The following is an 18312-nucleotide window of genomic DNA, read 5'->3' on the forward strand; positions in this document are numbered from 1 at the left end:
ACCGTGACATAAAACCCCAGCCAATAAACCTCTGAATGGAAACACTACCACGGCCGCCGCCGGTTTTACGGGCGCCTCCCAGGGAGGCCCAGGCCCCCGCCCGGACACGGTCTGCCCCGCGCTGGTCACCGGTGTGGCCTGAATGCGCCATGGAAAAAGCACAGAACACACACGGGACCGCAAGGACTTACTGCGAAAAGCAAAGAACGTAAAACAGCTCAATTTTAATATGTGAATAGTATTTTAGATACAGTTTCAAAATAAATATATTAAAATTCATTTCATCTTTTTTTAAAAAACTTTTTTAATATGGCTACTATAGATTTTCAACGACTCCTCTGTCCGTTAGGTAACAGCTGTCCGTGTGTCCTGGAGTTGGGCGGCTGCAGGACGAGCTGCGGCCTCCGGGTGCTCACCATGGGGAAGTCACGGCACCCGCCCCCACAGGGCACCAGAAAGTCACAGAGCAGCGCACGGAAGACACTCAACAGAGAGCAGGGCCGGACGGGGGCCCAGCGGGAGGAGCCGCTGCGGAGGACGGCGCTGCAGGGACGGACTCAGATTCTGCCATCCGGGCTTTTAAACCATCCCCAAAGACTGTCCAAACACGGAGGGAAAATGAGTGTAACCTGTCAGTGAGCAGACACTGTCATTTCCAAATAACAACAAAACAGATGAAATAAATTCTATGTTAATCTATTTTATTTGGAAAATATATCCAAAATATTATTCACATATTTGAAGTTATTGAGCTTTAATTCCATCAGACTTTCTTCCCTGCACATTACAGCCCTGTAAAATGTTAGTAAACCCCATTAAAATGAGTAATTCATCAATAGCGAGAGGCATCCTTGGCAAAAAAGACGAGCTAAAGGGAATATTCAGAGCAACCCAATGATTTCAACGCAAATAACTTTGTTAGTATTATTATAGAATAATTTAAGGAAATAATGAGCTACTAAATTGTCAGCATCTTGTTGATAACAAAGAAAATTCTTTTTAGGAAACTTTCAAAAAGAAAAAAATACCTAACAAAATTTGCTGCCTCTTTTTAAAAAAAAAGAAGAAGAAGAAGAAGAAGAACTCCTAAATTTGTACGACACAATACTCGTCTTGCTCAGGACCGCCCTGGGCGTCCCTTCTTATAACTGTAAAATAAAACTTGGTTCCCCCACCTGTCCTGTCCTCCCCTTACTATTTTGTTGCTCTGGCCCTGGTGCATCCTTTTTACTTACCTTTTTACCCAATGACCAGATCAGAGTATTGCAGGAGCTATCCACACTTGTCCCTTCTCAGAGCACAGCTCACTCACTTGGCAAAAGCAAGGGCAAGGTCCCCGGGGACACAAGGAAACAGCTCGTGGTGGAGAGTGTCGTCTCTGTCTCTGCTTCACGCCCAGAGAGCCCCAGGAGCCAGGACGTGCCTGCCCTCCGCTCCGGCAGCCGGCCACACTCAAGGGAGCCGAGCGAGGAGCCTCACACCTTGCTTCCTCACCAAGAGCTAAGGGACATGCCCCTGTCCTGCGTTCTCCATACTCGGAGCGGACGTCTCTCCTCGAGGCTAGTAGTGACTGCTTTCTCTCCTAGAACAGACCCGTGGGACGATTTCCATCACGGACGAGTGACAAGCAGAACTCGTCAAGGGAATACACGGCATTCTGGTCAGCCCCCATCCTGCTGAAGGTCTCATTTCTACAGGTCAGAGTTTAAAACACAATAGATACTAACAGCTGTGCCTGCCCCCCCCGTAACACCTGTCCTTCTGGCTCCCTGCCAGGGGCCACCGCGTGACCTTCCCGGTGGCCCATCTCTGAGACCCTCAGGTACACCGTCCACACGCAGCAGTGAATGTCCCCTGCAGGCCCTGGGCTTCCACAGGAGCCTCTGGGTTCCCCATTCCACGGCCAGGCCCTCAACTGAGTTTAGTTGAGTACATTTTTTCACCATAATTTCCATTTGGTTCTTCTCGCTTCGGTTTCATTCTTTTGTTTGTTTCAAAACAATTCACAAAGCAATTTTATGATGACTGCTTTAAAATCTCTGCCAACTAATTCCAACATCGGGGTCCCTTCACTGTGGGAATCTGCCATCTTTTCTCGATGCCCTTGGAACTACCGTGGTTCTCGGTCTGCCGAGTATCTTCAGCCAGACCCTGAGCGCTTGGAGAGCTACGCTGGGAGCCTCCGGACCAGACGGCTGTCCCTCCGCCCGGATGCGGCCGGGGACCTCGTCGCGGGGGAGGCTCACTGCAGGTCCCAGGGCCCCAGCGCGGAAAGCACGGGGCGGACCTGTCCGTCCTGCGCCGTCCGGTTAACTCACCCTGCCGTCAGGTGCCATGAGGCTCAGCTCCCCACCGGGGCTGGCAGGGTCCCAGCGCTGCCTGCTTCCGGGCACAGCGTGAGAGGTCGGCTCCCCGCCTCGCTCTGCGGAGGCCATCCGGCGGGGGAGCCCGGTGCCGCCTCCTTCTGCGCAGAGATGGACACAAGACGAGCTCCTCACTTACCCCCGGGCACGGGGTCAGAGGGCCACCCGTGTCTGAGGACGGGGGCAGGAGGGGATGGAGGGTCCCTCGCAGCCCTGCTGAGCAGCTTTCCAGCCGGTATGTGGCTGGAGGAGGGCGGGCATCGTCAAAAAGATTTTCTGTTGCAAACCGCTCTTTGGCCAGTTTTGACTAAGGGGAAGCAGCTTTCCCTGAAGCATTTTTACGTCTGTGCCTGTCGGCAGAAGGCCACAGGCTTCTCCAGCTACGGGTGTGCAGGAGGGAAAGAAAAACCCAACCAACTGACGGCCGTACCGCTGCTGGGCTGGCCTTCCTCCCGCCTCCCCAGGCCTCCATCAGCGAGTTGTGCTCTCACTGGTGGTGGAGTGGGGGGGTGCGGGCGGCCTCCATGTGGGCTGGACTCTCACAGGTCAGTTCTGCATGTGACCGGAGGTCAGGACCTCTTCCTGTATTACTAATACCATATCCAGACCAAGTCGCTGAGGAATAAATACATGCCAAACAGAGAAATGTAGCCAAAACTGTACTGTTCTAACATACGTGGGCAAGACTGATGACCGTGTTCCGGTACCTACTTCTTTCTCAGCCGGGAACACATTTCCTCGCAGAGCACACAGCTCTCCGACTCAAAACACGAGCCCCAGCACCCCGTGTGAGGACCGTGCGCTCCCGCGCGTGGACCAGGCCTCGCAGGAGAAGCCGCCCTCTTCCTCCTCCTTTTCATTGAGCCACGGGACGAAGGGCTGATTCAGAGAGACAGGAGGCCAGGTGGGGTCCCGGGCAGCCTCGGAGGGCACAGCGGCCCAGCAAAGAGCTACACAAGGCCACACAGGAGACAGAGGCAGACTCCGAACCTGGGCCCTAACACGACCTTTCAGAAAAGAGGGCTCTAGTCCTCACACCAGGCCGGTGTATTTCCACATCTGAAACAGCAAAGCCTTTTTGCTTCTGCCCCTGGACAACCCCGTCAGGAACTCCTGCCGGCGTGGGGTGATGATATCAGAGGACCGAGTATCTCTCCCCAGCCTCCAGAAACTGCTGGCAGCAGATGCCGCGGCCAAGACAGGGCAGCCACAGTCCTCCCACCACCTGCTGCGGACCCCGGCCCCCCGGAGCCCTCTGGTCGCCACTTGCTCTCCCATGATCACTCAGGGTCCGAGAATCGGAGTCTTTCAGACTCAAAGAGAAGAAAGAGAAGACAGGCTGGCAGTAGTGATAGAAACGTGAGTCTACCTCTCCAGAAATACTGCTCCTCAAAGATCTTTCTAGGGAAAAGAAGAGTCCGGATGGAACGCTGATGTCCTCACACCCGTGACAGTGAAAGGCAAAGACAGCGGGGGTCAGCGATGACGCTGAGGTCAGGTGAGGGTCAGGTGACGGCGTCATCGCGTGATGACGTCATCGCACAGCTTCCAACCGCAGGCACTGGACACCCGCAGAGGACCGTCATCAGAGAGGACGGTGAGCTCCGGCTGGAGGAACATGGGAAAGAAGACGGACGAAGCGTGTGGACGAGAGAACACAATGGAGGCCAGATTCTAAAACGAACGTCCAAGAAACTAAGAACTGCTAGAGATGATGAATCCCTGCTCTTCCCCTGCCCCGCCAGGTGGACAGTCACGGCGGATTTAGAAGGCAGCTCCAAAGCAGCAGCGCAGTGAGTCGCGGGGTGCCGCGAGGGGACGGCCACCACAGCCCCCCCGGCAGGCCCTGCGAGAGCAGCCCCACACCCGCAGCCCGGGTTCACCTCGTTGTATTCCCAGCACAGACCCCACATCCCCACCGTCCTGACGCCTTCCCCACGCCATCGCACGGGCTGCACACGCGCAGGCTGGCGGCCCGTGTCCCCCGCTCCGGTCAGGTTCTGCTCCCGCCGCCCCCCCCCGCAGGTGGACGCGCGAGTCTTCACCCAGCATCTCCACCGCCCAGCGACCGCCGAGGCCGCAGCAGGACAGACGCACGGCGGAGCCGGGGCGCCGGCCCCCACAGGGGAGATGTGAGCCTGAGAGCCTCTGCGAAGGTGGGTCTGGGGGTCACCGTGGGGAAGGCGGGGTGCAGCGACCCTCCGCGTGGACTGGGGTGTCCCGGGCGTAAAGGCTGTGCAGGCCCGAGCCGCGTGGGGCCGCTTCTCCGGGGGCTGCTAAGTGAGGCAGACAAGGACCTGCTGGGCTGCCGGGCTCGGAGCTCTGAACACGAACAAAAACCACCCTCAGGCTGGGCGGGAGCAGGAAAGCTCCAGACCCCCAGCGGCCCCGCCACCGCCCAGCGGGAGCCCCTCGGGTCTCTGAGCACCACCCGCCGCAGCGAGGGCCGTTCTGGGGTCTGTGAGGGCTCTGTCATCAGGAGTGTGTGACGGTCACGGAGCCCGGGAAGGCGCGCAGCAGGGACGGCAGGGCTGGTGTCTGGCGAATTTTGTAACTCAATCCAGGTAAGGGATTCACTGTTCCCAAGTATTCACTGCACCGGATTTTCAAGTGCGGAATTTCTCAAAACAAGAAGGGGGTACACCATCACCACATACGGCGATGACTTACAATGATCAGCAGCTGTGTTATTTCAGAACACCCCCCCACGCGCTAGTGAAAACAAAAATTCTTATCACTACTTGTAGACAGGGCCGCACAGCCGAAAGCCCAGAGAGAATCTGGCAGGACGGCAGGCGACAAATCGAACAGGAAAACACTCCTCTCCCCTGTGGACTGATGACCAACCCCCAACAGAAAGGCCCCTGCGATGGCATTAGTAAAAATCCTAGAACCGTTCAGAACTTAAATACCATACAGAATCCACATGAATAAAACAGTACCAAGATTTTTTTTTGTTTTTGGGGGGGGTTTTTGGTGGCAGCAAAGCAAGGTTTATTGACCGCCAGTAAAGTGATACAAGCTCCCAAGGAGGGAGGGACCTGAGAGCATCGCCACGGGAGCTTCTAAGTCTGGGGTTCGATCTGATTAACTTCCCTGCGCCCGTCATCCAGTCAGGTGTTCGCCGTCTACCTATCACGTGGGAAAGGGGGCACAGCTACGAAGTGTTTGGACCATGAAGACTCAGTACCGTAAACATATGCATCTTCCCCATAACAATCTAAGAATTTAATTCAAAGTGAAAATACCAACTGATTTTTAAAAGAGGCAAAATTCTAATGTTCATATTAATAATAAACCAGAAAAGGAAAACAGGAAGCACACGAACATTTGCTTATCATGACAGAGAGACAGAGCAAAGACACCGCGGAAACACGAGGTGGTGGTGGTGCCCGGGAGCCCTGGCAGGACCGGGCGGAGGGCACAGGAGGCCGCGGCTCTTCTGACGCTCCTTGTTCCTGCCACTCTGACTTGTAAGAGTGAGCTCCTCTCCAGACACTGAAAGTGACCCCCCCACCACCCTCAACGCCTGCTCTGCCTGGGACTGTCTTTGTGGTCACACCAACCGGACCCACGTCACGGGCAGTTAGTGCACCTGGGAAGGGACGGGCCGCAAACAAGACGCAGACTGAACCCCCGAGCCCCGACGTCCTTCGGATCCCACACGGCGTTCAGTGGGTGGACTGACGGGCTGCGCCAGGCCACTGCGAAACTGTGTCAGAGGCAACGACAGGACGGAGCAAAGGTGTGAACGAGTGTGCCGGTGCTGGAGCCCGGGTCCCCGTGGCGGAGGACAGCGGGAGGCCTGTGGGAGTCCTGGAAGGGGACACTGGAGGTGAAGGGTCGGTGTGAACCCCGCTTGTACAATGCACGTGTGTGCTGTGCCCCACGTGCGCCTGCGCTGTGAGATGTGGTGGGGTTTTAGGAAATCATTTCAGATTTGGGAAGTACGTCTAAGCAAGTGCAAGAACCAGATTCTGAAAATGGACAGTCTGTTCGCTGTAGCCTGTTTGTATAGACACAAGGCTGAAAACCACATATGAGTCTACCGGGGCAACCTGCTGGTCACGGTATGTGTGTCCACCGGAATGCCACGTGCCGATGAAAAGACCGAGACACCCGCCCCCCGCCCCGTGCACGGAAGTGTCCCAAGAGCAGAGGCACAGTCCGCGCAAGACAAAAGGCACAGAATGGATGGCCCGTGTTGACGGGGCTGCAGAGCAGATCTGCGTGCACCCGGATGCCTGGGGAAGGACACAGAAGCGACTTCCAGAAGAACAGGAAATCACGCTTGGCTCCCTCGGCTACTCACGGCTCCAACTACGCGCACGCAGAACTCAGGTCAGAGGACTTTAACACACCATTTAACGTAGGCGCTCTCTGCTTTTCAAAAAAACCAAGAAAGCAATGAGTGAGACGAGGCCTAGCTGCCCTCGGCAGGGGAAGGTGCGGAGCAGCAGAGGCTTTCTAGAACGTCATGTGGCATTCTACAAAGAAGGTGAAAAAGTAGTATTAATCTAGCAGATCCACCTACAGGAATCTATCCTAATGAAATAATTAAAGATACATAAGAAGATGCACTATGGGGAGTATTTAAAAAGTATAAATAAACGCGGAATAACAGAAGAAATGATTGCATATCATTGCGCTGTATCTGGATGCAAGAGACTAAGAAAGTAGCTTAAAATACTGACATGGGGGAACATTCATCCTACAGCCAGTGAAAATGGGGGCGACACGTCTGCAAATAGATCAGGGGAAAAGGGCAGGTTAAAAAGCAGCAGCATAAACATTTTTGAGTTAAAAAACTATTCTTCAGGGACGCCTGGGGGGCTCAGTCGTTCAGCATCGGCCTTCAGCTCAGGTCGTGATCCTGGGGTCCTGGGATGCAGCCCCGCATCGGGCTCCCTGCTTAGAGGGAGGCCTGCTTCCCCCTCTCCCACTCCCCCTGCTTGTGTTCCCTCTCTCTCTCTGTGTTTCTGTCAAATAAATAAATAAAATCTTAAAAAAAAAAAAAAAGAAAGAAAGAAAGCTATTCTTAAATAGTTATGGAAAGCATATATAAAAAAAAAAAAAAAAAAAAAAAAAAGTCTAAAACACTGCACATGCATTCTCTCCAGATTCTATGATTCTTGGTTCTTCTAACAATATTGCTCTTGCTAATCTTTAGTTTCTAATTTTGTTCCAAAATAAACACACATTTATACAATAACTTTTACGAAGATAAAAACAGTTTATATTAAAAAGTAAAGATGTATAAAAGGAGATGAGCATGTATAGAAAGTATGAACTTAATTTTTATATATGCAATTTAAATACCGTATTTGTTTTTCTGTCTCAGGAGGAAAGTACCCCAGTTTTCTACAACCCACCCGGGACAGCAGAATAAAGGTAACTTACTTTCTTTTTACCGTTTGCATTTTCCTAATTTCACACAATAGTAATCAGGGACATGGGGGCTTAATATTCAGAAAGCAACAGCCATCTGTACTCCAAGTCGGGCCCGCCCACCCCAGCAACAGGAAGCCCCCGCTCACACGGCAGCCGCGCAGCCCTGTCATCCCACAGCGACAGCTGTGGGCCTTTCGGAAGGGCTCACTGTGCTGTGTAAACGGCTCTGGGTCACCGTGAATATCTCCTCTTTTCCCAAATTCCCACATGTCAGTGGATCCAGAAGCCAAGCAAGGAGATGCTTCCGACTCCAGAGCCAGAACGTTTTCTCTGGACCACTGCGGAATCCTACGTGGGCCTGTCTGGGTCCTCCAGATACAGGACACACTGAGGTGTCTGCCCTAAGGTACTGACAGGCCAGAAAACAAACGGTTCTGTCAGTGGCGTAGAGAGTCAGGCAAGGCACACTGAATGATAACAAACTCCTTGAAATCCGTAGGAAAGGCTTGTTAAACTAGTTGATACCTACAGTCCCCCTAAGGATTAGATGCATTTAAAAATCCATGAACAAAGTATAGGCCAAAATAATTACCTCTTCCTTTTCATGGAGCATAATATGCGCTTTGAGACTAGCCACTCTGGAGAATTTCTTGTTACACACAGGACAGGTAGGCTCTTCCCCATTGTGGGTGCATTTGTGAAGTGTCAGGTTGAATTCAACATTAAATGTTTGGGGGCACTGGTCACATCGATGTGGCTATTTGGAGAGAAAAGTCAAGAAGCCACTGAAATACAATCTTTCCACAATAAATGCCATTCAAATATCAACAAGTACCATAATCTACAGGTGATCTAAGAACTTCTGGTCTGTCCCACACCTAAGTCGGTAAATCCAAAATGGACACAGCAAAGCTCCTTACAGAGTTTCTCAAAGGATTATAAGGCGACCACTCACGCATGCAGAACAGAACACACCTTGAGTAAAACGCGCTGCATGGACGTGTACCCGGAAGTCTCCACCAACAGGAGTGTGAGGGACTCGGCTCCCGCGGGTGGATTTTTCCCTCTTTTCTGACCAACTCCACTGCTCTAACGAGTCACTTCAAGTAGAATCAGTAATCATAAAATCCTTCACTAGATGTTAAGACAGTTGCTTATCGCAGTCTAAAATTTTCCCCAAATGAAAGGCATTCTGCCACTTCCTTGCAGAAAGATAATCACTGGTATTTCTCTCTGAATATCAAGGCACAAGAGAGTCCGTATTTTCAGATTTTCAACTTAGGAGCGTAATACAGCTGATACCGGTACTAGCAACAGTATGTGTTATCATATATTCTAGTTCACAGTCGCGCTGAAAACAAAGCCAGTTAGTCATGTTCTGTTCCCTCGAGAAGAGGTCCCTGGCATTGTCCTGACCTATGTGCTCCAAACCTAGGGGAAATCAACGGTCATTTTTTAATGGTCATTTTAACTGCCATTTTATATCTGGCAGGGACACCATTCCATTAAGACACTAATACTCTTAACCGAGTCCGCAAGGGCCCCTGCAAAAAAGGATTCCAGTCTCTTAAGTGTTACTCCCTGCGGAGATGCAATGGAAAACCCCAGGAAAACCACTGCAAAGGCAAGCCTACTTGGAGATAACACTCCCTGCTGGAGATAAACACATCAAGATACTCCGGTTCTGCACAGTCACTCAGGAACCGACCCCACTCCAAGTCCTGCTTTGAGATGGCTTCTCTGTCCACGGACTCAGAACTCTGACACACAGATTCGCTAGACCAACTCTCACGTCACCTCACCAACCAGGAAAGGCTTAGGAATACGACTACAGCTAAGCACGGAACGTCAAGGTAGGTGTTCGTGAAGATAAAGTGCCCCACAATTCAGGGATCTAAGTTACAAGAAAAATTTGTGTTTGGCTTGCCAATTGTTACAATACCTCCAGTTTCAACGCTCACATTTCTGACAACCCTCTTGAGAATACATACCTTGTCATTTCGCTCGTGATCCCTCATGTGGCGTTGAAACTGGGACTCTTTTGGAAAAGATAGCAGACAGATCTCACACTTACGGAAGTTTGGAACTTGATAGGCATAATTAGTGTTCTCCGTGTTCAGTGTTAAAACTCCATCTATAAAATTGCATAAGTATAGACAATAAAGACCAGTTGTTATTCTCATCACATAAATAAAACTAAATTACGTGGTTATTGTTTAGAAACTACGCCAGAAATTAACGGGAGAATTTTGAAGAAATTAATGGTGTCTTCAGTTTTTCGAAAGGACGTGATTTTAGGGCAGACACAAGGAATGCTGGGAAGACTGAGGCACAGGACAGCAGGACTGTAAGCCTCTGCTGGTAGAGTCGTTAGAACCTGAAACTAAACTGCCGAGTTGACATCCACCCAAAGACACGCAAAAGCCACGACATCTCTTAGCCTTGCCTTCATGCTTCATACGGCTTCAAAGTCACTGGAAATCCCAGAGGCATTTCGTCTCTAAGTCCATCGGTAGCCCACACGGATCATCTCAAGCCGCTCAGCAAACAAAACTTGAGTAGAAGCATAAAAGCTAATTCACTAATTCAATCTACCTCTGAAAACTGCTGCAGAGCAAGATTAAGTCAGAGAGGAAAAACTTCCGTTCTGCCACATGGCCAGGGTTTAGGAACACCTTTGTCCACAGCGCTTTGGACAATCCCTAGGCTTCATGACGTGCTTCTACGGACCCACGTAGGTCAACGGCTATAAACACAAAAGTATTTTCAAGTAAAAATATGTACTACTCACAATAATTTGTCAGGAATCTCAGAAAATAAAGATGTCCTAAACCTCTACAGTTCTTTAAAATAATATACTCCAAGTCTTACAATTTAGGCACAAATATATATAACACATAATAATGACACAAAAACTTGAACTACATTATATACAATTCTTTGTATCAAATTTGACTCAAAAGTATTGAAATCTGGAAATCTGGAAGTAAAGTAGGGTTGATTTTAAGACTCAAGTAAGCTCCAAAGTCTCCTGTTTCTCAAAAGTCCGTGCGGTAAACACCGGCATTCCCGATTTTCAACAGACCTTTTAAGTCCCTCCTTTGAGAAAACAACCTGCAGCCCAGCTTGGGCCAGAAGTCCCCACCCCTACACTGGCATCTGCGCCAGCAAGAACTGAGGAAGCCTCCAGTGGCAGGCGGCGGCGGCCACAGAGGAGACGGGAGCAGACAGAGCCATGGAGAAGGCGGGCGACCCCTTCCCAAATTCCTCCGGCAGACCCTTGAGTGAAGCAGATTACAGATTAGCAGATTACAGTTTCGAGAAACACTAATATAATTCAACCTCATCCAGAAACAGAATGGGCCACCACAGAACTCCTGTTGTATTTACTCGTCACTATATCCACATTATGTTCAAAGACCATGTATTCAAAATTTCTACTATAGCTCAATTAGTAACAAAATGGTTTACACTCTCTGGGCCCAAATAAAATGATGGTTGGGACCATGTCAAGTGATATATTATTCCCTTTGGGAAAGTTTATACTATGGAAAGAAGTAGTTTAGACATTGGGAGTGTACAAGTAAAATATGTGTTGAAAATTGTGTTTTAAAACTCTAGTGAGTGTTTCCACCTAATGGCTGAATGAAGTCATGAGGGAGCTCCTCACCAGAAAACAAAATTAAGGGGCTCCTGGGTGGCTCAGTGGGTTAAGCCGCTGCCTTCGGCTCAGGTCATGATCTCAGGGTCCTGGGATCGAGTCCCGCATCGGGCTCTCTGCTCAGCAGGGAGCCTGCTTCCCTCTCTCTCTGCCCCATCTCTGCCTACTTGAGATCTCTAATAAATAAAGAAAATCTTTACCAAAAAAAAAAAAAAAAGCAAAATTAAAAGGCTATTTCAGGAAGTAGAATGAAACAATGTTCACAGTTTCTCATGTTGAAACTGCTTCAAGTTACCCTAGAGGAGAAAGGATGTAATTAACTACAACTGACAGATAAAACCCTAAGAGAAAAGAAACTACACATTTAAAATCAAAAACAACATTGTTTTGCTTTATGAATTAAGATTTTTCCAGAGAAGATATTTATTTTAAGCAGCAAGATTTCCCTCTCTAACAAAGCTCAAAACAGAATCAATCCCATTTTCACGAAGTCTCCTCCCCCAGCGATAATACAATATTAATTTGGTTCAAAGACAAACTTAAAACAATGCTAACTCCAGTTAAGGCATAACTGGAGGGGAAAGCATGCTTTAGTGTCCACACTGAACGTAATTTAAAAATCCACAGCATCTCCGGACCGGCACAGTGGAGCCCGCTCTGTCCCGGGCCGGCCCGGCACTGGGGAAGCGCGTCCCTCTCTCCCGGGGGAGCCGGGCTCCCTCATCCCCACTTCACTGCCTCTCTGGGTCCTGCCCCAGGCCTTAACCCTCTGCCTATCACCTCTTCAAGCTCGTTCAGATTTCTGGTCCGCAGAGTATGTCTTCCAGAAAGAGGTCCAGGAAATTGACGGGTCCTGAGGACCCGCGTCGGGAGGCCCACGAGCCCTGTGAACACCTCCTGCAAACGCTCCCGGTCCACGCGTTCACCCGCCGCGGGGGCGGCCGGGGCCGCGTGAAAACTCTGCAGCCGCAGAGGCCACCAGACGTCCCGCGGGGCCAGGGATGGCAGGAAAGCCCGGCCGCACGAAGGGCAGCCTCTTAGCGGTCAGCCCCCTGGAGGCCGCCCGCAAGGGGCTTCCCGTGGGACTCCGGCCCCACGTACTCCTTGTGTCCCCCCAGTCAGCACAGGTAGTGTCTGCGGCCCCCACACACGACAGAAGCACGGAGCCACCTGCATTCCGCAGCGCTCAAATCTAAACGCTCACCGGGGACAGGATTCTGGCCCCGCACCCCGCGGGGATCCCGGTGAGATTTCAGGCAGGCAGGGGGACCCCGCGGCGGATTCCAGCTGGTTTACCGAGACCGCCGCCTCACTCACACACACACGCACACACACACGACCCCGTTCTCTTCACCCCTCACCCTTCCCGAACCAAGAACTCAAATTCACTACCAAATGTAAACACAAACCGATGGCAAAAACCAGAAACTGTCTGAGCAGCTGTTTCCTTGAAAAAATGTGAACTCATCCAACATCAATTTAGCTCTTTACGTAGACGTTCTCAGTAGTATGTAAGAATAACTACTTATCAGCCAGCCCCCGGATAATAAAGCCAACCTCCGAGTTTGCAGATTAAATAAGAGAATGCTTCCGGACGCTTCTGCGACAAGAGCCTAGCAGCGGCTCAGCAGCACGGCTGCCTCCACACACTCTCCCTCGCCTCCGCTGGCCTGGCCGGCCCTCCACAGCCACGCTCCGCCACAGCATCATGCAGGCTGGCCCGTGATGGGGCCTGGACAAGTCCACAAACTGCTCTTCTCCCAAGACCGACACAGCAATCAGCCCAGTCAACTAAAAGGTCTGTCCTTATCTCCAATCTAAAGAGCTAAGTTGATCTTTTTTTTTTTTTTTTTTTTTAAGATTTTAAGTGATCGCTACGCCCGATGTGGGGCTCGAACTTACAACCCCAAGATCAAGAGCCCCCTGCTCCACGGACTGAGCCAGCCAGGCGCCCTGCTGGATCTCTTACACTACATGCCTCTCTGTGATACGTGACGGTTGAGCAAACTGCACTTGCAGCATTCCACTGATTCAACCCCAATTTGCCTCTCCCTAAACTTAAACCCTTAAGCACTAGGCACTGAGGATCTCGGCCATCCGTAAATCCTGTGGAGGCATTTTTGATATTAAAATGGGATACACCCATTTCAGTTTCTAAACTAACTCCCTAACTTTGCATCTGTTTTTTTTGTTTGTTTTGTTTTGAATAAAAATCTTCCAAAAAGTAGTTGAAATCTCTACTTCTCTCAACAGGCCCGTCGACAGAGTTTATTGATTGATTGATTGATTGATTGATATGAGAGAAAGAGATCCCATAAGCACGAGCAGGGGGAGGGGGAAGGGCAAAGGGAGAAGCAGACTCCCCGCTGAGCAGGGAGCCTGATAAGGAACTGGAGCCCAGGACCCGGGGATCACGACCTGAGCGGAAGGCAGACCTTAACCCACTGAGCCATCCAGGCGTCTTCCAAGATCTTGTCCCCAAGAGCCCAGCTAACCATGGAGGCATTTTCTCAGCTTTTCATTCTGACATCAGGATGCTTTCTGAGGTCACCAAACAGGCCTTCAAGAAGTCTGACAACTGTCACCCCTACTTCCAGTAGGACCCCACTTCAGCTACCACACCTTCTCCTCCTTACTTTCGTGTGTGTGTGTGTGTGTGTGTGTGTGCACGCGTGTGTTATTTCTACTCTTTTCTAGTTTCTTCTCCTGTTTTCTCCTGTTCGTCCCATACTGGTCTTTCAGGTCTGAGCACAGCTGGACTTTTTCAGATCAAACTCTGCAGTGCTTGCACCCCTGACATCTTTCTACTCCGTCACTGTATCTCCAAAGCCTGGCACAAAGCCTGGCACATGTTCCATGTTTTTTAAATTCAAAGCATTATAATGTATTACCTATTCCAAAGAGGTTAGGTTGAGAAGGAAGAAAACTTACTACGGGGGAAAAGCTGAGTTCTACACTCCGTCCCCTGTTGAAGAGCTAAGGAAACTAAGACCCCAAAAAAACTTAGTCACTTGGTCAAAATCACACAATTAGCCGGGGCAGAACTAGAAGTAATCTTGAACTCACAGTTTAAGACTCTCTCCTAATTAATCAGGCTCCCATGCCTCTCAAGGTCATGATTCCTGAGATGAGACCCCAATCTCAACCTTGTGCCTACTGTAAAAACAGCAAGTGAACGTGGGTTTTACCAACAGTATTTTATGTCAATTGTAAGACTAACTCTGTTTAGTCTTTCAGCATAAAATACAGTCACAACTGGGAGTCAGGTCAAAGTACCCTGCTTGTCTAAACCATAAGTGGTGTCAGTGAGACAATTAGAGTCTGAAACCCTGATACTGGCTTCATGATAAATGATATGAAATATTACCTGACACAGAGTTAAAGAGAAATACCGGGTCAGAGACTCACTAAACAGTCCCTGCCAGGCTCAGGTCGCTCACATTCCCACAGCAAAGTTCCCCTTTACCCAGATGTGCCTTCAATATGCCCGCTTTGTCAGCTCTTGTATCTGTGCGGACTTTCCTTTTCAAGCCTCCTATTATGAAACTGTCTCTATTTTAAAAGGAGTATCAATCCTCTTTCAAATATTTGCTTTTAGTACGTGTACATTTTTATTTCTAAAGACTTTAGACTCTGGTGGGTGTACACTTAAACACCACACGCATTATCCCAACTTAACAAAACAATGGTGCGTTCAGATTACAACAAAATAATACCTCCAGTGCCTATAGCCTCCCCATCTGGCTAAAACAATTCAAGGACCAAGGTCTAAAAGTAACAGGGCCTGGGAGTGTACTGCTGAGAATAATGCTTCCCTTAGACAATGCAAAAAACTGATTTTCTGTATAAATAGAGTAATTTCTTGTGGATGTATTTGCTGCCACTATGATGTTTCTCAGCTCCTCAAACATACTACATATGTTAGCACTGCAACAATCAAGTAGAGCTAAAGGATACCACAGAAAATTGTGGAGAGCCCAGTCCAGATTCTGTCCCAATTTCCAATGAAGTATGCACGCATGGTACATACTATTTTTAATGTACATATCTTAAAAAATGGGTATCTGTAGATTAAAACATGGGTGACCAGTCACAGATTAGGGAGACGGTGATGGAAGCAGGGCTGGGAGTCATGAGGTTTGGAATGTCAGTCCTGCTAAGTGCTCAGTAAGGTCTCTGCGAAGCAGGTATCTGCTGCTCAGCTTGGTTCTTCAGCCAAAGGGGAGGCTGATCTCCATCCTGCTTACCTACGAGGCTGTTGTGAGAAATCCAAGGTATGATAAAGAGGAAACAAAAAATACTCTTTTAGAAAAGTAAACTGCGCATCTACTAGGAGGGCTAAAATTAAAAAGACAGGAAAAAAAAAAGGACAGAGGAGGATGTGGAGCAACCGGAAACCTCACATCCCACTAGAGAGAGTGAACATCATGACAGGCGCTCAAAAACCATTTGGCAGCACTGACCAAAGCTGACCACACACAGACCCTGCCAACCCAGCAATTCCGCTCCTAGGTGCATCCCACTGAAATGTGCACACAGAGGGACCAAAAGCACATGTTTAAAAATGCTCACAGAAGCGTCATTTACAACAGCCTTGCAAATGCCCTTCGACAGCAGAGGATGAATTACCACTCTCAAGGTGAGAAGTAAAACAATAAAGCTTCTAGGTGAAAATACAGGAAAAGGTCTTCATAATCTTACAATTGTCAAACATTCCTTACACAGGTCCCAAAAGTGCAACATGAAAGGACTGATAAATTAGACAATAATAAGATTAGGAACTTCTTTCATGAAAGGATACCCTTAAAAGAGTGAACAGGAAAGTACAAAGAACTCATACACAGTATATCTAAAGAACTCCTGGGACGGAGCTCTTCACCAAAGATATACAGATGGCAAGGCAGCATGCGAACAGAGGCTCTGCATTCTGTCTCATAAGGGAACTGCAATTTACACAATGAGATACCACTGCAACCCTGTTAGAAAGACTAAAATTAAAAAACAATAAAAATAATACCAAAAGCCGAAGCGGATGCGGAGCAACAGCAACTCTCATTCGTTACTGGTGCAAATGCAATGCATTCGCAAAACGCAAAATGAATGCAAAATGCAGAATACAAAGTGGCCCCACCACTTTGGAGGAGTCTGGTGACTTCCTGCAAAGCCAAACACAGTCTCACTGGACCATCCAGCACAGTGGTCCTCTACATTGACCCAAAGGAGCCAAAAACCTGCACACAAATGTGTACAACAGGTTATAACTGCCCAAAACTGGAAGCAACCAAGACAGCCTTCAAAACGTAAACAAACAACCACTGGAGCATCCAGACAATGGAGCATTATTCGGCAGTAAAAGAACCATAGCAAGCCATGAAGAGATGTGAGGAATCCTTAAGAGCACACTGCTTAGCGAGAGAAGGCAGTTCTGCAAAGGCCGCACACCGTATGATCCAACCGTGTGACATTTGAGCAAGCAGAACTGTGGCGACCATGAACCCTCGTGTAAAGTACTGACTTTAGTAGCTAGGGATGTGTCAGAACTGGTTCACGAGTTGTTACACGTGTATCACACTGACACCAGATGCTAATAGCAGGCGACAGCTCGAGGGGGAGAATAAGGCACGTGCAGGACATGCAGGAACTAGGCACTATCTGCTCGATTCTGCGCAGGCTTAACACTGCTACCAACAGGAAAGTCTATGAACTCAAAATAAGATACTCAACCCAGTAGGAAAGTCGGAAAGACTTAAATGACAGCCTCACAGAAGAGAACGAACGGATAAGAAACGTAAGGTCTCTATTAGCACAGAACTGCAGGTTAAAACTCAAAGTACCACTGCGCACACCAGAAAGGCTACAACAGTCCTCGGGCAGAGCGAAGGCGGCGCTCCCGGCGGGAGGAGAAGCTGCTGGCTCACTGGGGAACCGACCGGCCGCGTCTGTCGGGACCCGGACACGCAGCGCTCACAGCAGCACGTGTGTGCGACAGCCCCGACTGGAAACAAGTCACGGGGCCGCAGAGAAGGGACAAAGTGACAGCGTGTTATGTAATGGAACAACAGGTGACCCGTAACCGGACTGGTTCCTGCCAAGTGACGACGGCGGCAATCCGCAACCACACACCAAACGAAGGAAGCCAGAAACAAGGGTCACACCGCGAACTCCGAGCAGCTCGAGAACAGCCCAACCGCCGCGGCGTCAGAGGCGGACAGCGGCGCCGGACAGGGAAGGCGGCAGCCCGGCGGGAAGGTGCGGGGCCTGCGGTGCCCGGCGGGAAGGTGCGGGGCCTGCGGTGCCCTGGGCACTGGCTGCCTGCGGCCGCTCACAAAGCACATTAAAGTCTGGGCGCTTTCCCTGCCGATGTTTTGGTCAATTAACATAATGACTAAAATACAATAATAAAGGCTTCCAAACAATGCACACATGCGGCTTCTCCTGAAAAACAGGAAGCCGCGGCCACGGTTAGAGGGAGCCGAGCCGGCAGGTGCCCCCGTGGACCAAGCAGAGCTCCGCAGTCCTCCCGGGTCCCCAGACCTGGCCACCACCTGCCCCTCCTGCCTCCTACTACTGCGCTAGTTCGCGGGCGCTGTCTGACCCACAAACCGTTCGGTTTTCTCCTGTGGTCAGAGCACACCGTCCGCTCGCACTGCTTCTGGCATCAAGCGTTCATGTCAATCCACTGAAGCCGAGCTTCCCACTCCGCTGAGATTTCGGGGGAAGGCACCTGGGCGGGGGCCGTCCGTCTCTGAACCCCTCCGTCTCCTGCCCTTCCACCAGACCTGCTTTGCTGGTCTAGACCCGAGACCAGGGGTGTCAGGCCCTGAGCACACAGTGCCCCCCACCCCGGGGAAGTCTGCAGATCAGCGATGCCTGGGTCCCGCCTCATGGGCTCAGGCA

General features: G+C 50.1%; 1 protein-coding gene across 4 annotated transcripts in view; it reads right to left on the bottom strand.

Moving 5' to 3' along the window:
• Nucleotides 1–18312, bottom strand: part of ZNF236 (zinc finger protein 236) — a 102514-nt gene that overhangs the window by 79683 nt on the left and 4519 nt on the right. For 2 of the 4 annotated variants that reach the window (XM_032310281.1, XM_032310282.1), the window contains exons 2-3: nt 9746–9888; nt 8347–8511 (exon numbers count right to left, since the gene is read on the bottom strand). In XM_032310281.1, coding sequence (XP_032166172.1) covers nt 8347–8511; nt 9746–9888 — 308 coding nt within the window. Of the gene's footprint in view, nt 1–8346; nt 8512–9745; nt 9889–10349; nt 11473–13833; nt 17662–18312 lie in introns of those variants that run through there. The other 2 variants (XM_032310280.1, XM_032310283.1) reach the window with 2 other exon arrangements.

Source organism: Mustela erminea, chromosome 13 (assembly GCF_009829155.1).
Source record: "Mustela erminea isolate mMusErm1 chromosome 13, mMusErm1.Pri, whole genome shotgun sequence".
Lineage (NCBI taxonomy): Eukaryota > Metazoa > Chordata > Mammalia > Carnivora > Mustelidae > Mustela > Mustela erminea.